At 40.8% G+C, this 24,658-nt stretch overlaps 1 protein-coding gene and 1 long non-coding RNA gene across 16 annotated transcripts in view; one reads left to right on the top strand and one right to left on the bottom strand.

Moving 5' to 3' along the window:
* Positions 1–24,658, bottom strand: part of DYNC1I1 (dynein cytoplasmic 1 intermediate chain 1) — a 190,981-nt gene that overhangs the window by 127,393 nt on the left and 38,930 nt on the right. For all 15 annotated transcript variants that reach the window (XR_013947359.1, XR_013947360.1, XR_013947361.1 and 12 more), the window contains one exon: positions 20,645–20,760. Coding sequence is in view for 8 of the 15 variants with exons in the window: in XM_080582185.1 (XP_080438311.1) it covers positions 20,645–20,760 (116 nt within the window). In the remaining 7 variants the exon portion in view is untranslated. The remainder of the gene's footprint in view (positions 1–20,644; positions 20,761–24,658) is intronic.
* On the top strand, positions 11,304–15,985 carry LOC308190603. The gene is made up of 2 exons (XR_013947366.1): positions 11,304–11,439; positions 13,627–15,985. It is a non-coding gene; the product is annotated as an uncharacterized lncRNA (long non-coding RNA).

Raw genomic sequence — 24,658 nt, 5'->3', positions numbered from 1 at the left:
TTACAAAGGCAGTTAAGTAAGTATCATTATATCTATTCTACTCTGAGGTGACAATGACTTTGTGTCAGTTATAACTGCAGAACAATCCAATACTTATCCATTATTCAGCTTCCCAAAATAACCTATAATTCTCTAGCAACTCTAACAGGAAAATTAAGTTACAAATGGGGTAACTGAAAAATTCACCCATCAGTGAATTTAATGGCTTATCCTCCTAATGGGCAGCATCACCATCGCATTGCACTCCTGCTGCAAATAATAACAACTTGCATCCATAGAGTGTCTTTCACCCTGAATGATCCCAAACCACTGGGCAAACTCTCTGAAGTGGCAGCTGAGGACTGCCACATGGCGGCATAACACAGCCACCTCTGGGAAGGAATGCAGATAGCATACTGAAGCAGAAAATTAAAGAAAAAAAAGCACATAAATGTTAGCTTTTTTAAAGGAAAGCTGCACAAGGGTGTAAATTCTCCTTAGCGCAGAAATACACCAGAGCCCTTTTGGTAGGCAACGCAGAAGTTATGGTGAGACAATCAGTCGAAAACTCGGTGGGGTTTCCTAAATAAACAAAAAAGCCAGGGCCCCAGCAGGTGGCCAAGTTTGATATTCAAATCATTAACATTTTACATGTGGAGTTTTCATTAGGACAAGGTTACCACATGATGGACAATCTGTATATATTTGCAGATGTGGCATGCATGGAAGTCAAACCTGTGCACGGAGCATAATTCACAGCAATCTCTCTGCCTGAGAATAGCTGAAGGCAATGTCCAATCAAAGTACTGTCAGTGCGCCGCTCAGCGAATAAATGAGTTGCTTTGACAGGAAATTCCAACAGCAATTTTAATTCTGATCAGGCTTCAGGAAGTGGAAAGAATAAAAACACATCAATTATAGTGACAGGAAGTTTTAAATCACATGGCAAGCAGCTGCTGCCAAAGGACACGTCTGCCAGCTTTGTTAAGAAGTATGGTATTTTGGTGCGACCAGAATTTTACACCAAAATTTTACAGGCTGACATCAGTCCCTAATTGTATGTTATCCCACTACAAGGGTAAAGAAAATGACACAGTGCAGACAGCACACCGTCATTACAACAAATCAGAGAGGCTGCTTTTTTCTTTAAATCCTGACCTGAAACAAGCATATTTATAACAACTACACAACGTGCCACCGACTAATGATATGAAGCACATGCGTGTCCACCTCAATAAAGCAGGAGATCCCAGCAGCAGAGCAGAGAGACCATCATTTCCTGAGTCAGCCCTAGGCTGAAGAACGATCAGCACTTTGATCAATACACATCCACTGCCTTTTTTCATTAATCCACCTTGTAAATTATGACCGCTGAAATGAATCGGTGGTATACTGGAAGGAAACCTGGAGAGCTGTTTGATTTCAGGTTGTTACTGGATGGTGCAGACTCAGAGCCTACCAGCTTCGGTTGTAGGGTGGGGTGCTTTTCTTCATCCCCGTGCAGTACCACGTCTAAGAGGAATCAATTCCAGGGTATCCTTCTCACAGCAGAACCTAATGAAGCCAACCTGGGAACGGGGTGGTGGGGCTGGGGTGGGCAGGGGGAAGAGGTCTCGGTATAATTGCTGATTTTCCTCCTATGGCACTACGTTCATATGGCTATCAATTCAGGGCAAATCTTTCAAATGCATGCCAATTATTCTGGCCTCAGTTTTGGGTAGATGGAAGCTGTTTTTTGCAGCCCTGGGAGTGCAGAAGGGCATTACAGCCAATATGAATGTGACTTAAGGTCTGACACAACACTGTAAAGCAGCCTGGCTATACAGGGGATTCAGACCCAGAGGGTAAAACCTTGATCTCACTTGTGTCAGTGGGGATTCTGTAGTTGGCTTCAGCGAGTGTTTCTGCCCTAGAGTCCGAGAAGGGAATGGCTTTCGCTGACTACACGACATGCGCCTTCAGAAGGTTAGCTGCATATGGCATCCCCTGTGAAGTGATCCAAGGAGGGTGTTGAACTGCCAAAACAGTGACTGACTCATATCCTATGCAGAAGACTGATTTATACCCCCCACAACTGGATTACATCCTCTGCTGTACACACCCTCCTGCCCTGAGTAACTCTTCACTGCTGTCCCTTCACTGAAAGGCCCAAGAGCCTCCGAGGGCTCAAAGCTGAAGACTGCATTTTTCAGATGGGTGGGTGAGTTTAGGAGAGAAAAAATTTGCCCTCGGAAAAGGAGGTGCTCGTGTGTTTTGTTGATCACATAGGATAGCATTTTCTGAACAGCAGAAAAAAACAGTCAGCCACAAGTGACTGAAATATTTATTCAGATTTAGCAAAGGTCACCAAAAAGTGTGTCATCTTGACAATACTGGCAGGCTTTGTATAAAGTTTTGCTTTTCAAAGAGAATATTTTTCAATAAAAAGAATACTGGAGGAAAGATTTAAACTAATTCTACATAAAATTTTTCATTATGTCTTCAGAGACAGTGTGAGTAGTGGATTCCAAAACAAAGAAAAAAAACCTGTCAAGATAAGACATGATACATCTTTTTATTTCATTTTAACTTCTACTTAAATAGTAAATGAAGCTAAAACATAAAAGTGCTCATAGTTTCCTGCATAATTATCCACATTCAAATCTCTCCTCAGGAGAGATTCTGTGGGCTTTGATCCAGGGATTTTCAAGCATTTAAGGAAGATACAGGAGCCAAATATCATATTTCTTCTGAAGAAAATGTGGTATAATTTCCTTATGCTTTTAAGGACATTCCACACAGAGACAATCTGGCCTGAAGTCAGAGACAAAGGAAAATACAGGCAGAATTCTTAAATGCCCATTACTGTTCAAAGTCTGTTATTTCTATTGTTTTCTATCTTTATAAAATTATCTTCCTATTCTGATAGAATCAGTGTTTCCAATCCAAGAATATTTAAAGGATATTGATAGTGCATCTTACTAATTGTTTATCATCAAAATGACTCTATTTCACACTAAAATGACATGTTGGTCTATGTCTACCCAGATATATATCTTTTCCAATGACTGTACATGATTTCAGCTGCAAAGCCACAAGATAATGCAACAAAGATCACTTAATTCTCATCACATGCTGCTGTCCTGCAACAGTACATATGGCAGTACCAGTAAGCTCAGAAGAGTGTGAGGAACTCATCTCTTAAAAGCATGGCTGAGTCCTAAGACACTTTTAAAGTAAGCAAAGAAAGAGAAATGGGCATTTTTATATGGAGACAGAAATGTAAAATATCTCCTCATGCCCTATCTAGTACTAAATCACTTTGCCCTTCAATAAGCCTCTAAAGTGGGTGAAAGACTGAGCTGCACAGATTTCCTGCTTCTGTTTCCCACTTGTGTCCTGCCACCAGTTACTATGGACATCTGTGCACAGATTTGCTTCCAAATTCCAGCATTGGCCCAAATCATCCAGAGTTTTCCCACTCAGATCACCTAGACCTAGACCTGAGTCTACCTTGAAGGAGAAGCCTCTCCTGTGGCACATCCCTGGATGTGTAACTTGGCTGCAGCCCATCAAGCTGGGACTCACGGGCCACATCTTCCCTCCACCTGCCTTTCCTTTGGAAGAGGGAGGAGTGATGTGCTCCAGTTTGGAGCAATCGTGCACAGGGACTGTAGGACATGACGCAGTGCAGAGCCTGGCATGGTGTTAAGAGCAGGTCTGGTGGGAGTAGAAGACATGCAGTTCTGGTGGTGGTTCTGAGTCCCCACAGAGAAATGAATTTCTGGGTTCCTTGCCAGTAGGGCTTTCCTGAGAGGGTGGGCGTCGGGCTAGCAGAAACTCAGTACGTGGTCTAAGCTGAAAACAAGGACGGATGGGGTTAGGGAGTTGAGTTCAGCAAAAGTAGAGCAAACAGGAATCAAATAACTCTGTAATGGGAAATAATATGGCAATTAGAGACACTGGCAGTGGAAAGGCTGGGCCTAAAAGTAAAGAGTGAAGAAGTAAAAAGGAACTTATCCGTGACTGTGACTTGTGTCCTGCATCTGTAGAGAGCAGACAAGGATGAGGAAATATCCCCAATCCTACTCATGGATTCACAAATCTTTTTTAATGCTTCCCACTGGCAGCTCTGAGACCAGTTAACGTAAACTTTCCACCTACAAAACCTGTCAGAGCAGTTCCTCTAACACAGCAAAGACTTTGGTAGGGTAAAATCTGTGGCATCAAAAGCTATATGGAGAAAGCAGGAAACCGAGGACTGTTGCCTAGGACAGCAAGAGGGCCGCTTTTCCAAGACTCATTAAAACAATATTCTTAGCAGCACCATTTCAGAAAATGCCCTTCTTCTGCATAAGGACTGTGGCAGGGTGGGTTCTGCCCTTCTGTCCTTCAGCTGAGCTGAGAAAGCTCCCTTTTTTCAAGCTAAGCTCATTCTTTAGTCCTCACCGTGCTGTGGCGTTTTCATGTGCTAATAAAACTTGCTATAAATCAGACTCTCATACATCTTCCTCCTTTCTTAATTAGCCAGCTTGTACAAAAAAATCTACAAACCATGAAAATAAGTCTTGGTTTCGGGAGTTTTGCTTCTCTCCTAACTGATTTTTTCTCTCTCTGCTTTCAACAGCAAGACTACAACCAACACCTAGACTCCTAAGCTTTCACACGGCTCTGCCTTTCTGCTCATGCCTGCAAAGGACCCACTGGCCTAATGTCAAGACTGTCAGTGTTCACAGCCTGATGTGTGTCATGCACATAAGTGGTTCCAAGTTTACCCTTGTAGTCCCAAGTCTTAGTCCTCTGGTTTTCTTTTACTTTGTTCACAAAACTACTCATCAAAAGAAACTCCAGGAACAAAAACTTCCAGATAAGCATGGCATTGTTTCAGAGCTGGAGAGCAGAGGAATATATACAGGAGCCTCACAGCCCGAACACTTGGCAACGTGAACGAAAGGCAAAGAATAGCACTGATTTACCAAGAGGTGGGCTGAAGAGCCTTTGATGCCCTGACTGCTACTGTTTAGTGAAGTGAACGCCCCCACGCTGCACGATGCAATCATGGCCTTATACCTGTGCAGCCTTCCTTTCATCCAGCTCTGCCCACCCCCAGAGCCAGACTTCCCAGGCCAGGATGCACGGCGGCCATTCTGAGACCTGCACCTCCACTCCCAGACTACGCCAGGGTTGTTCTGATTTACACTGCCTCTGCACAGTGTCTAATGTACCAGCTGATAACAGACCCAGCTGAGCTCTACCCTGATACTTATGTTTGTCCCCCTAAGACAGAACATCACCAAGGGCTTGGCTGCTGGTACACTTAGTCCAAGAGCTCTCTGTGGTGTCTGACAGAAGCCTTACCTTCTCCGAAGAGTATATTGCAGCTGATCAGGCCAAGTTTACTTCTCCTTCACTCTACCTAAAGAACAAAACTGCAGTGGAGACCACAATCAGAGCATCTGGAATCAGGAGCGATGCAACAAAATGACTCATTGTCCGTGGTCAGACTTCTTCCAGTGCAGGATGTCAGCTCCTCACATCCTTTCCCTCTGCCACCTCCAGGAGCATTCTCTTAATTTCTTAGGAAAATACAAATATGTCTTTGTGGTTTTCAGCACTTCCTCCACTTCCCTTTTAGTATTTCTCCATCCTTTACAATCTATTATTCATCCCCCTGTCTGCTCTATCCATCTTGCCTTCTTGTCCATCCACACAGTCAGGAGTTATTCTTTAGCGTATGATGCTTCTGCAACTCTTAAGTTCTTTGGCACTCCACCAAGTGCCAAATTTCTTTATGTTTTTCTCCAAAACCTGTTCCTGATTTAGCATATGGCTGGTCCTCTCCTGCATCATTTTGCTTCTTCATCAGTTGGAGAAAAAGACATATGTTGATATCCTGTTATTATTATTTTTGTGTAATCCTTGGAAAGCCGTGTTAAAGATTACACTTTTATTCAAAACCTGAAATCCCTCTTCACAACAAACAGGTCTTATCTCTTGATAAGCACTGATTATTTGTTTTCCAGCTGATACACTGAAGGTTCACCTCCTGGAAAGCCTCCCCTATTAGTCACTTTCCAACAAGGCCATATAGAGGGCTCTCCCCATGTCAATGAGTTGGTCAATAATATAAAAGGGAGGTACTGACAGATGGTGATTTTGTAACCAGTTTCCTATTCAAACCATCACAACCATCAGAACGAGAGGCATTATTTATGAAGATGCCTTTTCACATTCATCCGAGTTTTTCCAGTGTCTGCAAAACCACTGAAAGTTTGTAGACTCCGATACAGAGACTTCTCCGGGGATCTCACAACTCCCTGTAGAGCTGTGAGTTCTTCTTAAGTCCTGTTCCTTTGGTTGAAGACATCTTGCTTCATTCATTCGTTCCCTGGGGAACTTGTACAAGATTCTTGCACAACTGAGATCTCAGCCTCCAAAGAACCACAAAAAGACAGCTCTGTATTTCAGTTTGGCCACACCCAGACTCAAGATTTTGAAAAGCAAGTGCCTAAAACAAATAAGCAACTTACCTTCTTTAGTAAGACCTCGATTCTCAGCAGAAGAAACATTGACGGAACAGTTTGCAGGGAAGGCAGACAAGTCATTGTCTTTTTTAGAGGCCCTGCATGCAAACCCCACCAGCACAAGAGATTTGGAGGACTAAAATTCCACCACTAACTTTAACTAGCCGTGGGAATGACCCAGCTTGTTGCAGCATCTCGATGTGTCTCATAAAATGCACTGAAATATTTGCTAACATGACTATCTGCATGTTGCTGTTGTTCATTTTTATTACAGCAGCACCAGAAGTGCCTACCATCAGCAGGACCTTGTGCCTGGTACAGATGTCAGTTTTCAGTGTTTTGACCAAAGGGGACCACGTTATTTAACTTCCTGCTCCCAAAGCAAGCAGTCAAATAACCAGACCCTTTCATGTCAATGTGCCATTTGTACAGGCAAGTTTTTAGCAGTATGGGTCATGTAAGCTAGCCCACAAGGACTGTTTCTGGAAAAAAAAAAAAAAGTAAAAAAAAAAAAAGTATTCTGGAACTTATTTTAAGATTCATATCTATGCATTCATGCATGTGCATTTAACCATATACATAATTCACTTAAGTTTAAGAGACCTGCTTTTAAATACTTCATCACTGTGTCATACCATGGAAACTACCTCAGGGCTACTAGGAAGGGGGTTCAAACATCCCTCGTATAAAACACATCATTATGCATTAGAGGAAACTTCATTCACCAGAGAAGAATGGCACACCAGCTGGAGGTGAACACCATAAAACACATAAAGTTTTAATTAAATTCATTAAAAATTCTTTGTCTCTCAGTGGGTGTGGGGGCAGATACAACCCTTTAACAATGGCCAGCACACAATCAGGTTTGTCAAAACTAATAATAATACAAAAGCATTAGCTCACGCCGGGACATTTTGAAAAAGTTTGAATAAGTGTATTATTTTTAATATGGGACATTTACAAATTATTGCAAGATGTGGCCAGTCGTGGAGAACAGTTGTAGTTTCTATTGTTCATTGGATTGATAAAAGGTGTTAATAATAAAAGGCACATTTTTAGCAGTTGACAAAGTGAGTCAACCTGGAAATATAGGCAAGGAGGATTTTTTCCTTTAAGACGCACACACACATATATGTATGTAAAACATTTTTGCCATGATCAGTATTTCTTTATGTCCTCTGCGTCCCATACTAATAAGTATGACATACAATTACACTTCCTGCCCTTCAGAGCTTACAGTCCATCATCAAAGCTGTACACAGCAAATGAATGTTACAGCACCAGAGCTCCTCCTGCAAACACATACATGTCTGTCAGAAAATCATATATTCCCAGGGACTAATCATGAGCACAGAGCTAAAACCATACATAAATATTTGCAGGATTAAGGCTATTAACCAGGGTAAAAGAGGATAGCTATGTGGTCGCTTAGCTCTTATGTAAATGACTTTGTTTTTCAAAGCTGGAAAGCCTTGCAAAATACTTTTATGTTTAATCAAATCCAAATAAAATGATTCTACAATGTACTGAAGGGTTTCACATGATGAGTCAGTGACAAAGTCAGCTATTTCGACTCATGGCAAGCACTTCATTTTGGTCCCAGTCCAGGTCCCATTGAAGTCAGTGGGAGTCCTTTCCCTGATTGCAACATGAGTCTTTGTTATTAAATTATCTCAAGCTGATGAACTGTGAAACAGCAAAGTTACTTTTACTAACCATTCCTAATCCAGACTTATTAAGGATAATTGTAAACTAGAACTAATTCAGTAATTAGGTATGAAAACATACTCACTGCATAGCTAATACATAAAAGTGGGTCTTCATTTTCTGTACCTTGTCAAGATACAAGAAATATCACAGGTCACATGAGCAGTCCCACAATCTATGTGATATTGTCGAAAGTGTGGAAAGAGCAGATAAAAGTGTAAGTACCTCATCCTACAGCTCAGAAATCAGGCCTGTGGTTTTCCTGGCCATTTCGTAGTCATGATGCTATAAATTTTAGATTTAGATCTGTATCCACTTGATGCTCAGTGCTCTTCAGACCAAATAATTTGTCTGATTTTATTTCTACCTTTACTATAAGGCATATGCCTTAAGCAAGATGAGACAGCAACATGCATTTGAGCAATTATACAATACAAAGATTAATTCGGTAGATCAAAATCAATGTTAGCACATGAAGTGTGCTACATTGAGTCTACACAATAAAGTATTCTGTCTAGTAAGAAAGCAGTACTTAATTTAAGAAACAAAAGAGCAGAGTTGTTTTTCTATTTTTTCTCACTCCAACTGTCTAAATAGCAGCTGTAGAAGCACTGTCCTCAATCACGCAGGTTTCAGAGGAAAATAAGTCACCTGCTTTTTTACTTCACTTTCACACAGGCAAAACAAGTAACTTCAAAGGTAAGAGATAAAGGAGCTGAAGAAAACAAATAAGGGTAATAACAGTCCCAGAACTCTTTCAGGGGTTGACAAAAAACACTGCATAATGCATTTGTCCACACTGTCTTTGCAAAATGGTGAGATTTATCTCATCTAACTTCAGCCATCTAAAAATGAAGCTTGTAATTGAAATGTATTCACTAAGTTCTGATTGTTAGTGGTCTCCCCTATGGGTAAATGTAGAGAGATACCTATATTTCTCTGGTGACTCTAACTCGGTTTGTGATTTGACCTGAACTACATATCTATACTGTAATACAGATAAGACTCCTGACATTCACTCCATTGCTGTGTCATCAAGACTATCAGGTGAGATCTTGTAGTGGCCACCTTTATATATACATTGACAAGTATCTGTACATCTACAGATATAATATTGGTAAATAAATAAGACTATTTAAGTGTCATAGATATAACTATAGGTAAATACTTAAAAATATATATATAAATGTACCCATAACCTTTTAACACAGTTCAGTCCACAAACCAGAGGGATAAGAAAAGGAGGATCACAAGATTCATCTCCTGTTCACTCTCTGCCTCCATGTTCTAGTCTGGAAATCACAGGACCCATGTCTCCCAAGCATACATTACCAGTGGTGCACTTGTGCCTGCATGCTCTACTGTAACTGTGTCCAAGGCCGTCTTAAAAACGTAAGCTCACTGTGTCCACGGACCACCTTTTCACAATAGCACCACTGAGACCCAGATGTAAATCTGCTGTACCTTAGTTTAAACAGCAACTCCTACATCCTTAAAACGTAAAATATGCGTGTTTTGAAATCCCCAGCCCTAAATCCAAGCTTTCCACATCACCTGATCTAGCAAAGAGTAAAATGCAAACAAGAAGTAACCCTTATTCCGAACCAGTATGAACTATATGCATGTTATATCCCACCCAGTTCAGATTTGGACCCATCCAAGCAGTTCCATTAGCTTGGAAAACTGGGCACAGACTGAAGGACAGTCCATAACCCACCTCAAAAAGCTGTGTTGGATTCCTCTTTCTTGGCTTGAGCCATCCATCCAAGAGAACCCCAAGCATGACTCGCTTGCAGATTAGAGGTGTGTGACATGCATGCAAAAAAGTTTCACACTGTCTCATTGTATAAGATGATGGGGTAGCTACCACAGCATACTGTGAGCCTGACAAGAAGCAGTATGAATACAACTGACTGCTCCTAAACTTTTGATACGGGAGGTGTGATGACCCAGTCCATACCATTATGCACAGGCATCATGGACCATTTTCTAGGATTATCTCTAGAAACACAGAGCCTGTGTAGCTGACCTAAGGCAGAAACAAACTTCTACCACTTCTCAACATCCTCAGCAATGGATCTCCTCCAAAGAACCAAATTTATCACTAAATTCCCTATCTCCAGACTACACAAAGAAGACCCAGATTAACCAGTAACTTTAAGTCCTTGTCTAAAATCCATAAATACCAAAATAAAACAGATGATACAAAAAAAAATAATGTAACAACCAAAAGATGGTTGTACCAAAATATGGTCCAACAAATACCTTGTTCAGATTCCCCAACACTTCACTGGTTAAAGCATTCACCTGTGAGGCAAAACAAAGACTTGATCCCAGGCACATAATTCAAGAAACATCATTGGCTACTAATTTACCATTTTTTCTAAATATGTGTACTTATTGGATACAGGTGGCAAGGTTTTGGCAGGGGCTGAATGGGTGACCTCTGAGAAGATGCCAGGAGACCAAAGGACACAGCTGAGCCCATCAGCTTGACATGCCTCTGGGAAAATCTTTTAGAAAGGGCAAAACATCACATGGCACAGAAAGGAACGAGGAGAAAAAAGTGTTGGAAACAATCCTGTAGACACCACCACCATAGAAGGAGAGGAAGGAGGTGCTCCAGGCACCAGAGCAGAGCTTTCTCTGCATCTGAGGCTGTTTCGCCCACGATGGTAATTGGTTAATGATCTTCCTGTCCTTATCTCAACCCATGAGATTTATCTTATTTTCTTCCTGTCCTGTTGAGGAGGGCAAGAGAGAGTGGCTGGGTGGGTGCCTGGCTGGTGTTGACCATCACAGTGTGTGTGTTCCCCAGCTTTCGTTTGTGAAGACAACAGCTCAGCACAATTTTGAGACTCTGTTCTGGAAGTTCGACTTGAGCTATTTTCAACCTGCACATTATCTATGACGTAGCACCAGAGCATATAGAGTTCTTCATGTAGTCACAGGCAAAATTTTCAGTGCCTTCTGTGTTTCATAGCAGATGAGTGGGTGGAGGTGACTAGAAATGACATATGAAATAACCACGATGAAGAACTACAATTTCAAAAATTCTCCAGCTTCACTGTTGGGGCCAAACCTCCAAAAAACTCCTGCTCCAAATCAAGTAGTGAGATCTGCAAGACTCCTCAAAACCCAGCAGCTACTACTGAGACAAGTGGGGCTTTTCATATGTGCAAGGATCTGCTTGTGCCAAAATTAGAGGAACTGGACACATTTTGAACTCTGGTGTGGCAAACTTCACAAGGCAAGTGGGGTGAGGAAGAAAAAAGAGTATCCACAGCAATAATGCAACTATAGACTTTAAATAAGTGTGAAGCTCTATGACTTGAGTGCAACAAATTTTAGAAAAATAATGATTATTTATTCATTTTCTGTGGGCCTTCAGTAGGACATTAACATGCAGGAGGAAAAAAAAAAAGAGCACTGTTTTGGAGGGTAATAGCTAGGACATACATCTGAATTAATTGTGGCTTACAGAGAATTTATGCTAAGTTTATTAGAGTGAATTTATGCTAAGTTTATTTTAAATAAGATAGATGGACAAGAGACAGCCAGGGTCTGTGAAAAGAGACATCATTTGTGGAGACAGTCTATTGTGTTGCAGCAGAAGAGAATTCCATCTTCTATTAATAGTGGTCAGTGGGAATTCACGCAGACTTTTGCTTCACTGACATATTCATTTCATTACCAGTTTCTTCAGTTTTCATAGTAACTCTTGAGAGTGTGTGTGAGCAAGCAAAAGGATTCTCTGGAAGAGATCCAGCTACTACTGCTTTTGGAGGGGGAATTCTCAAGCATTGCAGATCAAACCTACAACCCCTCGTTACAAGAAATAAAGGCTTTGCAGAGCTTTGGAAGCACTTCTTGGGAGGGGGAAGAGGGTCCCAGGGTTGCCACTGGAGGGCTCTGCCCAGGTGCTGGGGGTCAGCCCGTGGAGAAGACGATAGTGAACAAAGACTCAGCTTGGCGTGCATCCCCCGTTTGTCTTTAGGGCGGGTAGTAACGTGGTGCCTGGCAAAACCTCTTCGTTTTACCCAAGCCAGCCATTTGGCTCCCTCTCCAGTTAGGCTAAGGGCAAGCAGCTGACGCTCTCCAAGGCAGGTGTCCTCTCCTATGGAAATGAGCCAATTAAGGGGGACTACAAAAGGGCACAATTGGGCAGCTCCTTGAGCTGGGGCTCGGCTATAGAATTGAAGATAGAGAAGTGAGGAACGGGAGAATTTTCAGCTGCGTAATTTTCGACCATTTACATTAGTAGCATGGGTTAAAACAGAAGAAGGGATTTGGGCATGTGGATCTTTTCCCCTTCTTTGAGTTAAAAGTGCCAAGAAGCAAATTGGGAAGTGTAAAGTAACAGAACAGTGTTTTTTTTTTTAGTACATCTTTTTTACACTACTAATGAAGGGCTTTTTTCATTACAGTCTGTGTCTATTTCAGCACTGATTTTGTATCTACTTACAGGATTAGAAAGATTAAGTGCTAATTAGAGCACTGAGGATTAATAACTGCTACTTCTGAAATGCACATTTTTCTTAATCTTGTCTTTAATTCCAGTAGAATTGGTCCATGTTACAAAGCCAGGGTTTGCCAAAACTTACTAAACATGCAATAGGAGGTGCTGGGTATTAATTTTCTTGTATACACTGAATAGGCATCATCCATTAGGCTAAAGAAGGAATTATAGGGATGGTAGGAATAAGCAGGCTTTGTTTCTGGAGAAAATGAAAATCTATGTTTTCATTGTTCTATTGGAAGTACTGTTAAACCAACTTTCCCCCCGTTTTACATTTTTGTATACATAACTTATAATTTAAAGTATATTCAAACATTACTGAAATGATAAATATGGTAAAGTGAGAACTAGGAACATGTCAAAATGGCAAATAGAGAAAAAATTAGCTACTGTGTTGCTGTCGACTGTTGACTCTACAAATCACGGTGCTGTTCATTAGAGGGAGAGTTTCCTTCTGTCCTTCTGTTCAAAGCTCTCAATTCTATCATAGTGATAGTCATATATTTACAAATAACTTCAGAACTATTTGGTTGCTTGAGGGGAACACATAACAGTTGTTCATGTGTAAAACATGGGCAGGATCCTTTCCAGAGAGGAAAGACTTAGAGGAAGGTTTTCATTTTCAGCCCACAAAGGATGCAATTTGCATACAGGTGTTACCGGGCTTCTCTCTGAACTCATGGATCACTGCTAGTTTCAGATGTCAAGACAAAAAGATGGGTCAAAGGCACAGTGAGATGACTTGCGGCTACTTCAAGTAGTTTGAGGTCAAGACTGCTAACATCAGAGCTCTTGTTTTCCACCAAGTGACGCCAGATGTACCACGATCTCATTGAATTACGCATTTTCCACTGCAGCTAAAGGAGCACGCTGGGTTCTGCACGAGGCGGCTGACTACAGGATTTCTCTTTATTCCAGGATAGAGTGGCCTCACATCTCTCCTGTAGAGAATGGGATCCACTTACCAAAAGCATACAGCAAGGTTCAGCCATTAGGATCAACCAGGATCTGCAAGGAGGGAAGGCAGAGCAAGACCCTTCTCCACTCAGTCTGCAGCGACTCTGAAGCAGTATTGCTTCATTTCGTTATTTCATTTATCACAGCCACACAACAGCCCTCTCCAAGGACGCTACAGCCTCAAATGGTTCCTCATTTCAGTGCAAAAGGCAGTTAACCTTTCTGTTATGTTTCTGATCTTCTGGAGCCTATATGGTTTAGAGAAGGTGCAGGCACAGCTGTGGCAGGTCTGTTCTCCTTCCAAACTCACAGAGGACTGCTAGACATTTTTTTTTTTTAATGCAGTGTTACCTTGTGCAAGAGAAACCAGGGGCTGCAGCAGGCCTGGGCCACTCTGGAGCAGGAAACTGATGCACATGGGCCTGATTTTTCCAGAAGACCTTCCCTAGATTTTGTGGAGGAGCTGCAAAGAGTAAAATTACTCTTCTGTCCCCATTTGATGACATGATCAGGGAAGAAGTCTAAGATCCCTAAAGAGCTTTCCCTTCTCAAACCTCCTACTGCGTGTGGCCAGAACCAATCTTGTCTCTGTTAAATCAGTTCTTACTAGATAAATCCCAGACAATTACTGGTGCTTAATAAATTCTCCAATCTGCCTGTTCAAAACAGTTTAGCATTAAGAGAGCTCTCGGCTGAAAACCGTCTGAAAATCATCCTGAGTGTAAGAAACACCCTTCTCGAGAAGTCTTTAAAGAGGACCTGGAAGGAGACACAGGGAGAATGAATGCAAATACTGCACAACTGTCACTGATAAATAAACCAGTAGACCAAGCCCATAACCAGCCAGACTGGGACTGTCTTACAGATATATTATTTTAGCCCATGCATTGCTTATTTTAGGAGATTAGGCAGTCGACGTCTGCTCCCGCTCTTAAATACCAAACCTGTGAATGACCACAGACTACAACCTCTTCTTTCTTCCACCCAGAAGAAACCCTTGTCAGTGCCAAATATATTATGCTGCACAGGAATAAACAGAGAACATTTTCCAAAGTCAAGCCCTGACCCAATTTTTTACTACAAAAAGTTCTCCTGAGTCGCTGGTAGAAGAAATCCTTTACAGGTACAGACCTATTGCCTGTAGCTTGCTGGGAGTGGAACTCAGACCCACCACACCTGGTACCTGCCTAATGTGGCTGTCCTGAGAGATTTACACTTTATAAAAACTGTGAAAAGAGCTTCCATATGATTTCTTTAGTATATTATACCCCTGAACTTTTTTGTAACACCTATAAACGAATTTTTAAAGTTTCTTTTTTAAGTTTCTAGATAATATCTTTTCCTTTCCCCCCCCAACTTTTTAGACAGTGACTTGGTCTCTTCTCATGTGTCTTTCATCATCGCTCACATGCATACAGCTTTTCAGTCATACAACTCAAGCACCTATTAAATGCAGTTCTTGCCTCAGACAAAGAAAGATAAGGTGTTTTTTTCTATACATTACACAGGTATTGCTCACTCACCTGCAGCATCCCTTAGGCACGATGTGTTGGTTCATCGCTGCACCACCAGAGGGAGCTGCCTGAATGTCTTTGAAAGATTTCAATAGCTAATTTAAATAAAAATAAAAAATAAAAAATCTCACCTTTGAAATCTTATTACCTAGAAAAGGGGATGCAGTTGTGAAGTTGTGACAGGCATAGAGAAATTACTGAAAGACTGTCATAAAGTGCAGTGCTTCAAATCTTTGCTTTGCTTCTTTTTAGCCACAGCCAATCTTGTACTGTCTGGTACAACAGTACAAAATAAGCTTTGTTGATTTAATCAAACAAAGCAGTTTTGAATTAGGGTGTTTATGCCAGCCATTGACATCCACAGTATGACTCTGCAGGACTGAGGGTTAAGAAGAAAAGGCAAACTAGATTTTTATAGCTAACTTAAACCAGCCAATGATACGTGATACTGCCTATGATAGATCATAATATTTTTCTTACAAAATTAGTGTTCGTTAGTACTAATGCGTACTTAAAAAAAATAAAAATCTAAAAAAGGCTGTCTCTTTAAAACCAGAAGTTGGCTGTAGCACTGATTCATCCTCAGTTTGTCTTTTTTATTTTAAAGCAGTAATTTATGTCCCAGTTCTGCTCTACTTTCTAATGCCATCTTTTGTTTACAACAGAGGGTCTCTGCTTTCCTCCCTGATTATGCCCACTGCCTTTCCATTGCACATATTTTCATGCATCCTGACACAAACACTGCATGCATGGCAATGCAGAAATGTACATCTGTATTTCCCATCAAATGAGGGGTTCGAAGCTATTCTTGGGTCCAGACTTGTCTAGCACTCTTCAGGCTGAGCTGAGCTGTAAGATTCCCTGGAAGGGAAAAGCCAAAGTAAGCTCTTTAACTTAACCCCCAGCTGCTGATCTGTGAGCTCTAGAAAGACTGGGCATGGGAAAGCTCGGGTATGATCTTGCTTAGCTCTGAGACTGGCTCTGCTTAAGTACAGCATGCATTCACAAAGCTAGAGATGAGCTACACAGGTAAAGGATATGGGGCACAGAGTCTGCTGTACATTGTCTTATGAGATAGACAGAACCAGAGATCCATGCTGTTTAAACCTGGGAATCTCAACTCATAAGTATCAAAATAAAAATAACTTAATAAATGCATTTTATCTTGGAAGTTCCAGAGGCCTGATTCATTTTTACAGTAATTGGGCCTGTCGGCCCTAGTCACTGGCAACTCCTCATCTGATTACTAAAATTTAAAGTAGGACACAGCCCTAATACGGTATCAGCATATGACACTTTCAGTCATATGTAGTTTACTCAGCAATGGGGGGAAATGAGAAACCTACATTAATATGCCTCCATGTAGCTCTCTGCTATTAAGCTCATCAGCCAAGACCTAGTCAAGGCAGTCATTGGGGCTTAGAGAGTTTTGGTTCATCCTACAGTGGTCACCATCACTTGTTTTCCCACATGGATACCTAAATTCATGAGTCTTAGTCTTAGACCCTGAATCTTAGATTAAGAGCAGAGTCCGCCTCTCCTTCCTCAGCACTTTATAAGGATAGCTTTCAGGAATATTCATTCAGAGAATTGCAGTGTCAAAGAGATGCAGAAGCCAACCCAAACTCTGAAATTTTACCTCTGTTTTGCCACTTCATTCTGGTCTACTTCCAAATGGAATAGAGAGCTTATTTCACTTCTTTCCCTAATAGCCACAATATTCTCATTATTTGAACACAGCAGATAAACAACTGGAGCACAGGTCTGAATTGTGTTCTTTGCCAGAACTGGGCAAACTCTTGTGATGTAAGATATTACCCTGTTCGTGAGGTGAGTATGCTAACACTAGTTTTCCCCACGTGAAGATGATCAACCGGTGAAGTAAAAAGGACCTTCATTTTTCTAGAAATTCAGATCTCCCGTGAATGAGGGATCTATAATTTTCCAGAAATGCATTTCAGAAAAACCTATTTGCAGTGACAGTCTGGGAAGCCAGTGAAGTGAAAACATCTCACTTAATTGATGAGGAAGTAGTTTCTACTTCACGCAAAAGGAATAATGACATTCCTGATACTGGCCAGATAAGCCAGAGAGCTCACAAACCCTCTTCTTGCTGCCCTCTCTGGTTTTGAGGTGAGGCAGATCAGAGGAGTACCTCTCTTCTCGGTGCGGGGGACAACGTGCTGTTCTCCTCAGAGACTTTACCTCTTGGCCCATCAGATGTAGGAGAGTGGTGGGCTGGACCTGAGGCAGGCACCCAGCAGAGCTTGAGTGTACGGGTTGCTCTCCTACCTGAAAAGTTAGCTTAGGCAAACATCCTTCCACTGCTGTATGGCAGTGAGTAGTTCATCCTGGGCAGAGCTCAGGACATGGCTTTCCTGTTGCCGCTTTCTCCAAGGTGTGCTTTCAGCAAAGGGCAGTTCTGCAGTGCTATGGAGGGTCCAGCGTTGAAGGCTACATGGGGCTGCTGTTCTGGGGCAATGGGAGAGCCTCTGTACAGTGAAGGAATGTGTCCCAGAGACCTCTCAGAAAATACTTGGCATAGTCTGTGTCTTAACTGACTCCAGAATGGAAAAGGCAGCACAAGTGAAATGTCTCTCACTGTCTACAAATACCTAAATTTAAGTTCAATTACAGAAGGAGGAGGGGAAAAATAAAGAGCACTTTTTTTCCTTCATGCTCCAGAGCCAATATCTGGGTGTTTTTGAAGTCATCCTACAAGGAAGAAAGGAAAAGGCTGAAGCTTACTGTGACCTAAATAAAGCAGAAGAATTAGGTACTTGTGATCAAAGGGTTGAATGATGCATATACACATCTCCCTAAATAATACAGTGGGTGGGGGAAATGACATGTCATTATTTCTCTGAAATAAGGCGAATTACCTGTTCTGAAAAGAGGAGTTAATCTGTTTTTATACAGTGAAGAATAATGCCACATTATTTCTTCTAAAATTAGCAGCTGACAAGCTGAGACTTCAGTGCTCATAGCATCTGGCTCTCCGGCACCACACTGTACTTCATCACAATGAAGCTTTCCTTTACCAATTTTACAATGACTGGTGGGGGACAGCCATTACTAGAGAGGCCTACATCCACCGAGCTCCAGAATGGCAGTATGTCTAATGTACCTCAGAGTTTCTTTCTTTCTTTCTTTCTCAGAGAAACAACATGCAGAAAACCTGAAGCTGAGATTTCAAAAACAATCTGGTGACATACAGGCAAGACTCTTCCATCCAGCTGTACCTTTACTAGTTGTCTTCTTTCAAACCAGAAGCAAATATATGACAGTCTTAGCCTAAAATCCTGCATTTTGAGATTTCTGGTGTCCAAGGCAGGCAGCTAAAGAGTGAATTCTGAAAGCTGAAGTCAGACTTATTGAAGTAAATAAGAGGTTTCTTTTTTCTTTGCTCAAAAATTGGATTGGGGATTGGACTAGATGATCTTTCAAGGTCCCTTCCAATCCCTAATATTCTGTGTGATTCTGTGTGATTCTGTGAAAATCTAAAGCTACAGATACTGAACAACCGAGCACATAACCATAGCAATGGCTGAACCATTTCTCTTGAAAAGATAATGGCTGTATTTTGTCACATGAATGCACAGGAACAGCATAGAGACTTCTTAAAACTGCCCTCCTGAGGAATTTTTCTGTTTGCTGTTTAAGTATAGAGTGGGGCTGAGCAGGGCTCAGCATTCATAAAGAGGTTTAGGGGATTGAAAACCTGAGAAGTAATTTCCATTGGACTTGGAAGACCAAAGTCACAGAGCTTATTTACCCTCTAGCAAATTTCCGGTTAAGTACCATTTCAACTGAATAATCAAATTTTCATGACTCTTCTTTACTGATGCATGGTGATATTCCATTTGTCCAGTTTATTCATGGAGAACTCCCTAGCGGCAGATTGGAAAGGAGGTAAGTTCAACTTTCTCACCCATTCATGTGAGAGAAGTGATTCAGTAATACTTTTGCTATGTTTAAACATTAAAACTTCTCTTTGGTTGATGTAGTTTCCTTGACTGTGACAACACGGAGCATATGAAAGGTTATAACTCCAGTCACTAAAAACACCTATCACCATTTGACCTTTCACAGCAATATACTTTTGTTTTGTTTTGTTTTGTTTATTTTCCCTTGAAGGGTAGAAGGTTGGCCTCTTGTCCATTCAAAAAAAGGATTTTGAAATAGTTGAAGAACTCCTTGGAAAAAAAGTTTTACTGTCCAAGAATAAGTTAATGGAAGAAATTGCTTCCTCATGAGAGGTTGGCCCGTTCAGAAAAGCAGGTAGGTACGTCTGAGCATCTTCTCCATCTTTCCTAACGATGACTCCATGATCGTGTCCCAGGGTTGAGAACACACTGGTCAGTGACAAACCCCATCCACTCTGGGCTTCAGCAGCCCTCAGACAGACAAGCAGGAATGAGCTGGACTGAACTAGGGAGGCTTCTGAGGCAGCCTCTCCCTCTGAGAAGGCAAAGCTGTCAGGACGTGCTGCTCATGAAGCTGCATCTAAGCAACTGGGTGAAATGAAAGCACTATTTCAGACAACAGATTACCAAGGTAAACTTGTGGTCTGGGAAAGCAGAATCTGTATCTAACTCAGGAGTCTTCATTTCTAGTCTCTCAGAGGCAGAAATGGAAACCCAGTTGCGGAAGAAAAGCTGACTGTGTTTATCCCTCTACCTTACCTGACAGTAACTTCAGCAAAAAATATAACCAAGACTCTCTTCAGTTTTTCTTTTTCTACCTGACTGTAATAGCACGTAAATTATGTCGGGTTAATTTCTAGTTTCATATTCAGTTTAAATGGTTTCGATTTACCTGCAATCAGTTTTCTGTAGCACAACACTAGCAAGCATATAGTTTTAAAGTACAGTACTCTCTTACTAACTCCTCCATGTTTATTTGTCAACAGGAAAGACAAACAGTTAATTAACAGCTCCAGGAGTACAGATAATACAGCCGTCAGCAGAAAGAAAGCAGGACTGTCCACAAAGTAAATAAGCTTCCTTTTTTAGCATATGCAGCTAAACTAACTTCTCTTAGGATTAACCTGCTGGAGGGGGACACAATTAAACTCGCCAAATATATGAGGGCAACTCTCCATCACTGCCTCTTTACAAAGCACAGAATGAATAATTTCCTTGAGAAAGCAAAAAGTGGGATAAAGCACTGTTTTAATTATATTCATAATGATTTATTTGAAAATATGTTCTCATTATACTGTTATCTAAGCACAACTCATTGTAAGCCAGAAGCAGTTTGGTTCCACCTGAATTTAAAGTCATTATTATAATTATTCTCACTAGAACAGCCATTAATCACATAAACAATACCTGGCTTGCAGAAAATATGTGGTAAGTAGCTATATTATGATTTAGTATTATTTTTCTTACATTCTTTTAGTCTTACTTGAATACTTATTTTCTAAGAAAATGCTTTTGAAAAAAAAATAGGAAGCATCTTACCTTCAGATTGATGTGTGGCAAGAGGTGTTTGGGTCTCCTTGGAGTAGGATACCACCTCCCGAGGTAAGAAATCAACCTGGGTAATCTTTGACACCCCTAGTTTGTGCAGTCTGCGTCTAAGATGGAATACATGACATCAAAAGGTTAATGTTAAGTGTAAATCAGTAGCAGGAACAAAAGTGTTTGCTTTTACGAACAGGATAAAAAAAATACTTCAGTGTTTGCTAAGATGAAACACAATGCACTATGTATGAGAAGCACCTAATTACAGTGAAGAAAATTAACCTGGTAACCATTTGCCATAATAAAATATAGTTACTAAACACCTCTGGACCTAGATCGTGCTGCTGAGAGGGACTGTAAATGGGAGAAATGACCTGCTCATGTCCCTTGTAACATGCAACAGAACAGTCTCCTCTTTCATACTATTATTATTACAATGTTCTGCCTGTTCAAGAGATTTAATCCTTAGTCTGAGATACCCAACAGTGGAAGAGACACCGTAGCTGTAAAATAGGCTGGATTAGGAGTGTTAGATGTCCACCTGAGAGCAGTAATAGAGCAGGGCGAGCAATTTCCATAAAGGAGATTCTCCCTTCCATAGGAGTTATCAGCAGTGGATTTGCTGTCGGTTTGTGATCATTAGAGTTCTAACGCAAGCTCTAAGATGCACCTGGAATAGGTCAAGTATAGCCTTCTTTTTCTACTTCCCTAACTTTAAATAAGCCATATGAACCATATCAGTAAAGCCAAATAACAGTGTGACTGGGTAAGAAGAAGAGAGCCAGCTGAACAGGATCATGAACACTTTTAGTCATACACAGTTCACTCAATGGTGGTGGTGGTGGTGGTGGGGAAATTAATTTGTTTCCTGAATATTATTTGACTCTCTGTAGGGAGGGAAGAATAAACAAAGATTTGCTTGCAAATGTTTTACTGGAAAAAATGCCAACTTTGAGCAGACAAAAAAATATGCAAATAATAAATGGATCTAGTAAATAAGTCCAGTTGCCTAGATCTACACGTGCAAGCATGACTACACATTTACAGGAGATAAATTAATGGACACAGTGTTTCTGAACAGCCATGTTATTAAAAAGAGCAATTTGGAAAAGCAGTGAATTCATACACATTATCCATATCCTCTGTCTTCCAGACTGTGAGAAGAACGGAGGTCAAAGTTGTTTTTTTAAAAATCTAATTCATTTACAGTGCTTTAGGTATTCAGTTAAGATTGATGTCTGAAAGTAAATGAGTCTCTAAAAGGAAATTGTCATCATTGGATGACACCTACTGAACTCTTAATCTGGTTAGTGCTATGTCAGCTATATATTTTTCTAATCTGGTTTACTGGCTGAGTTTTTATTGAGCTGAATGCAATTTGATTCAATGGGTAATCAGCATGAATCAGCTATATCACAAACAATTAGAGTAGTAATAGTTGTTACAGCTCTGAGCATCTTCTTTTAAAAGGAAAAAATAACAAGTCACCCTCCTTACAAACATCTGTGACTTTACAATATGAACAAAAGCAATGGTTGTCTGAAAATCCTCCAGGGTGGGGCAGAAAAACTTCTGCAGCTTGTGTTACACTTCAAGAATCTGTAACAGCTAACAAATGTTTTAGTACTGCTACGTTTTTGTAGCTGATTTAACTAGGGGTTTGTATGAATTCAAGCTTCAATAAATACCCAACCCAGCAAAATGCTTTTCTGTCCTTCAACACCAGATGGAAAATCTCTGTTGCCTACTTGGTCGGTCAGACATCCCTTCAAAATCAGTCCTCCAGTGCCCCCAAACCACTGATTCCATTTACTGAGATTCTTAAGCCTCCTTCATCAAAGGAGCTTCTTCACTGGTTAAGTATCAGCTCTAATTATGTGTTTAATCTAGGCCTAAATAGAATCTCAGCTAATTCTAACAACAGTTTCACATGAGGTCATTCCCTGTCTCCTTGACTGACTGGGGATGGGGGAATATTGCTCCTACCGGAGAGCTGGATGTCACTGCTAGTTGGGTTAGCTTCTGCGTAGGCTGTTAACCAGGGTGTGAGCTACAACTAACCCAGAACACTGTGCTGAGAGAATATGTTGAATGTTTCACCTCAAACATTTATAATTCTGTAATTGCTGATGGTTGTACAAATGTACAGAGTCACTCATATCCTGGTAATTACTGGTGAAGGCGGGGAGCTCTTCACCTGAAGGAACGTCATCTCTTCTTTTTTGCCCATGATGATCAACCTGCAATGGTTCTTATCTAACTAAATGTTGTCCTAACTCTTGTTCTCAAGCACTTAGGGACAACTGAAACATCTTTCAGTACATGGACTCTCTCAAACATGGGCTACAATGTTCTAGTCTCTAATTCTTCTTAGGGCAGCATTAAAATGTCTTATTTCCATTTCCCATCCATACTTTTTGTATGGATTGCTCATGATTCTTTTCATTTACAGTTTGCTGAATATTCAACCTAGAGAGCCCATAAACTTTGAAGGACTCCTTTCAAAACTGCGTCAGTAGGAAGACAGTATCTAAAGCCTATACATTAAAACTGGTTCCTCTGTCCACTGGAGAACAAAGATGTATCTGCTGGAAGGATTTAGCTAAACACATCATTTGCATGTTGACTGCAGGATTTCTTTTGTATTGATATTTTTCTGTCTAGTCTCGTGACACCAGAGGAAAGTGTGGTTCTCTGTCTAACTCTGCCTCAGTTTTGAAGTTTTCTTTCAAAAGGGACAGGACTACTCATAGAATATACCTGTGGGTTCACTCTTTGGCATCCTTTTCTGTCTTTGCACTGACTGCTTCTAGAAGATTGAAGTCCTGTGGCTGTACACAGGCTTATCTTTACATGTGTCAAACCACCTTGCCTTGCACAGCCATTTGAGGAACCTTGCTTCTGGGAGTGCTCATCTTTAAATCCAAACTTCTGGGAAAGGGCAGTTGAGATTTCTAAAACATTTCTGTATGCTATAACAGCTTGAGAAATTCTTCCTTTTTCATATGATCCAGGTGATGTTGCAGAAGCTGGATCTATTTGAAGCCACACTCAGGTGGAAATAACAAACATAACAGTTCTGGGTGTGGAGAAAGCCTGCCTAGAAAGCCCTCTGGATAATTCTGATCTTCCTTCCTGGTGAACAGTCCTAGCATCCCTAACTGCATCTGAGAGCACTGTCAATCAATAATTAAAGGAAAATCTTTGTGTTTTTTTGAAGCCTAGAGAATGGTGAGTTAATTTCACACGAATTGTTGGAGAGAAAACACCAAGAACTAGTAGAAGCATAAGATGCTCACTTGGAGATGCAGACAGCAAAGCCTGTAAGTTCACAGGTGGAACAACTTCTTCAGCACAGAGATATGGTTTTGCTTATGACTCAAGTTCTGAAGAACTTGAGGGACCATTACCTTTCCTTTTTAGAGGAACAATTTATCCTAAATATGTCTGCAGGTAGACATTTCATATCTTCAAGTCTTGCTGTTTTTCCTGTACTATTAATTTTCTCTCCTTTTGCTACTTCTTACCTTGAAAATAGAGTAACCAATTTTCTCATCTGGAAGAGACTGTAAAATTCAGTCTGAGATGCTAATAAAGAGCATTTTCACTTGCCAATGCGATCTAATAACTTCAGTGATCATACAGGTGATCCAGATTCAGAAACTTGTATAAGCATATTTTTTGTAGTTATCTAGCCATACTTATGTACTTGGAGTATCAGCAATAACACAGTGCTGACATTAGCTAAGTCCAGAGGAAAGCTGTTGTTTCTGATTTTCCTTGATTGCCCACAGTAGGTAAGAGAGAAACTGTTGATGCTATCAGGCTTTTCTTGATGATGCTATACTACATTCATAACAAACATGAACTTTTGTTCTTTAATATAGTGATCTTTTAAAACATAAATGTTTGGTACACTCGGTTAACTGCATCAGCTAGGTTCTGCTATCTAAAGTAACTAACTTTTCCAGATGCTTGGGGTAGAGAAGTTCCATCCCAAACTGGAGAATA

This window comes from Anser brachyrhynchus (assembly GCF_964034855.1).
Source record: "Anser brachyrhynchus genome assembly, chromosome: 2".
NCBI classification, from domain to species: domain Eukaryota; kingdom Metazoa; phylum Chordata; class Aves; order Anseriformes; family Anatidae; genus Anser; species Anser brachyrhynchus.
This window is presented reverse-complemented; position numbering and strand designations above follow the sequence as displayed.